At 37.1% G+C, this 1356-nt stretch overlaps 1 protein-coding gene across 1 annotated transcript in view; it reads left to right on the top strand.

Moving 5' to 3' along the window:
• The first annotated feature begins 533 nt into the window (after window positions 1–533).
• LOC102207115 (placenta-specific gene 8 protein-like) overlaps window positions 534–1356 on the top strand; it is a 3117-nt gene continuing 2294 nt past the window's right edge. The window contains exons 1-2 of the mRNA XM_005749787.1: window positions 534–644; window positions 861–1006. Of these exons, the coding sequence (XP_005749844.1) occupies window positions 536–644; window positions 861–1006 (255 nt within the window). The 5' untranslated portion in view covers window positions 534–535. The remainder of the gene's footprint in view (window positions 645–860; window positions 1007–1356) is intronic.

Here is a 1356-nt window from a genome sequence, read left to right as displayed (position 1 = left end):
ACATATACACAGATATGTAGATATATATGTATATTCACTACCAGCCAAAAGTCTTTACTTTTATTACTTTCTACATTGTAGATAAAAACTGAAGACATCAAATATATCAAGCAAGATATATGGGATTATGTACCAAAGAAAAAGATGGATAAATAACACTAAATATCTCTTAATCTGTCTTGAATGCTGAGCATTCAAGACAGATTAAGATTTTGTGTGACTTTGAACTGTTTGAAACGGTAGATTTATAAAAGTTATTGGTTTGAAATGTATTGTGAATGCAGTTTATAAACTGGGTTTTATCAAATTTCTGAGTTTTAAAAGATGTACTCGTAACTTTTGTACCAATGGTCTTTGCAGTGATTTTCACGAAACAGGAAAGTGTTATTTGTAAAAATATCCACACTGTGGACAGTAATGCTTCAAACCAGCTGTTATCTTTTTCATACTCTAGCATTTGATTTCTCCGTACAGAGGAGCAACCAAAACTATAACCCTTCAATGCATCTCTATTTCTACCTTCTTTCCTCCAGAAATGGCTCAATACCAGGCGGCCACCCAGATAGTGACAGTCTCCAGCACTAATCAACACCCTGGGCACTGGAGCACTGGCCTCTGTGATTGCTGTGCTGATATGGGCACTTGTAAGTTAATCTAGCAAACTCTACAAACAGTAGTGGTTTTTGTATCAACAGTCTCCTCAGACTTTTATTCAGAGGGTCTTGAGTATCTGACCATCTGAAGTTAGGACTGAAGTCACCATATGAAACACAGGATGCACAAGCTAGTTGTTGAAGGGGAACTTATTCAACAGTAAAATAAACTTGTGTCTCTGCATACTTTTTTTCTCTTCTGTCGAGGTTGCTGTGCCCTTTGGTGTTTCCCCTGCATGCAGTGTGATACAGCCAACAAGCACGGGTGGTGTTGCTGCCTCCCACTCTGTGATGTATGCTGCGTGGTGTCCTGCACGCTTCGCCAGTCGATCAGAGACCGCTACGGCATCCCTGTAAGGCTGGGGGCGAGGGAGGGTCAAGGTTATTGCTGTTAGCCAAGCTAAACTGAGGGGTGAAAACTATTTTATTTAAATTGTATTTCTTTTTAAAAGATATGCTTTTCCTACAAAAATCAACATAAAAAGAAGCATACTGAGAGTGCAAACTTCCGTTAGGCCAGCTCACCGAATAATTGAAAAGTGTTGCATTTTGTACAGTTTTATAAATTCTTTTTTTTTTTTTTTTTTATAAATTCATATTTTGTTTTCATTGATTTCTTTTAAAGAATATATAGTGCAATAAAAAGAACACATTTTGGGTCAACTTGAAAGAAAACCATAGATGTACAATGCAGAAATCAGGT

The sequence above is a fragment of the Pundamilia nyererei genome, unplaced genomic scaffold (genome assembly GCF_000239375.1).
Source record: "Pundamilia nyererei isolate P.nyererei 1_Seehausen unplaced genomic scaffold, PunNye1.0 scaffold00254, whole genome shotgun sequence".
In the NCBI taxonomy this organism is placed as follows: Eukaryota; Metazoa; Chordata; class Actinopteri; order Cichliformes; family Cichlidae; genus Pundamilia; species Pundamilia nyererei.
The sequence above is the reverse complement of the archived record's forward strand: the minus strand, read 5'-3'. Positions and strand labels throughout refer to the sequence as shown.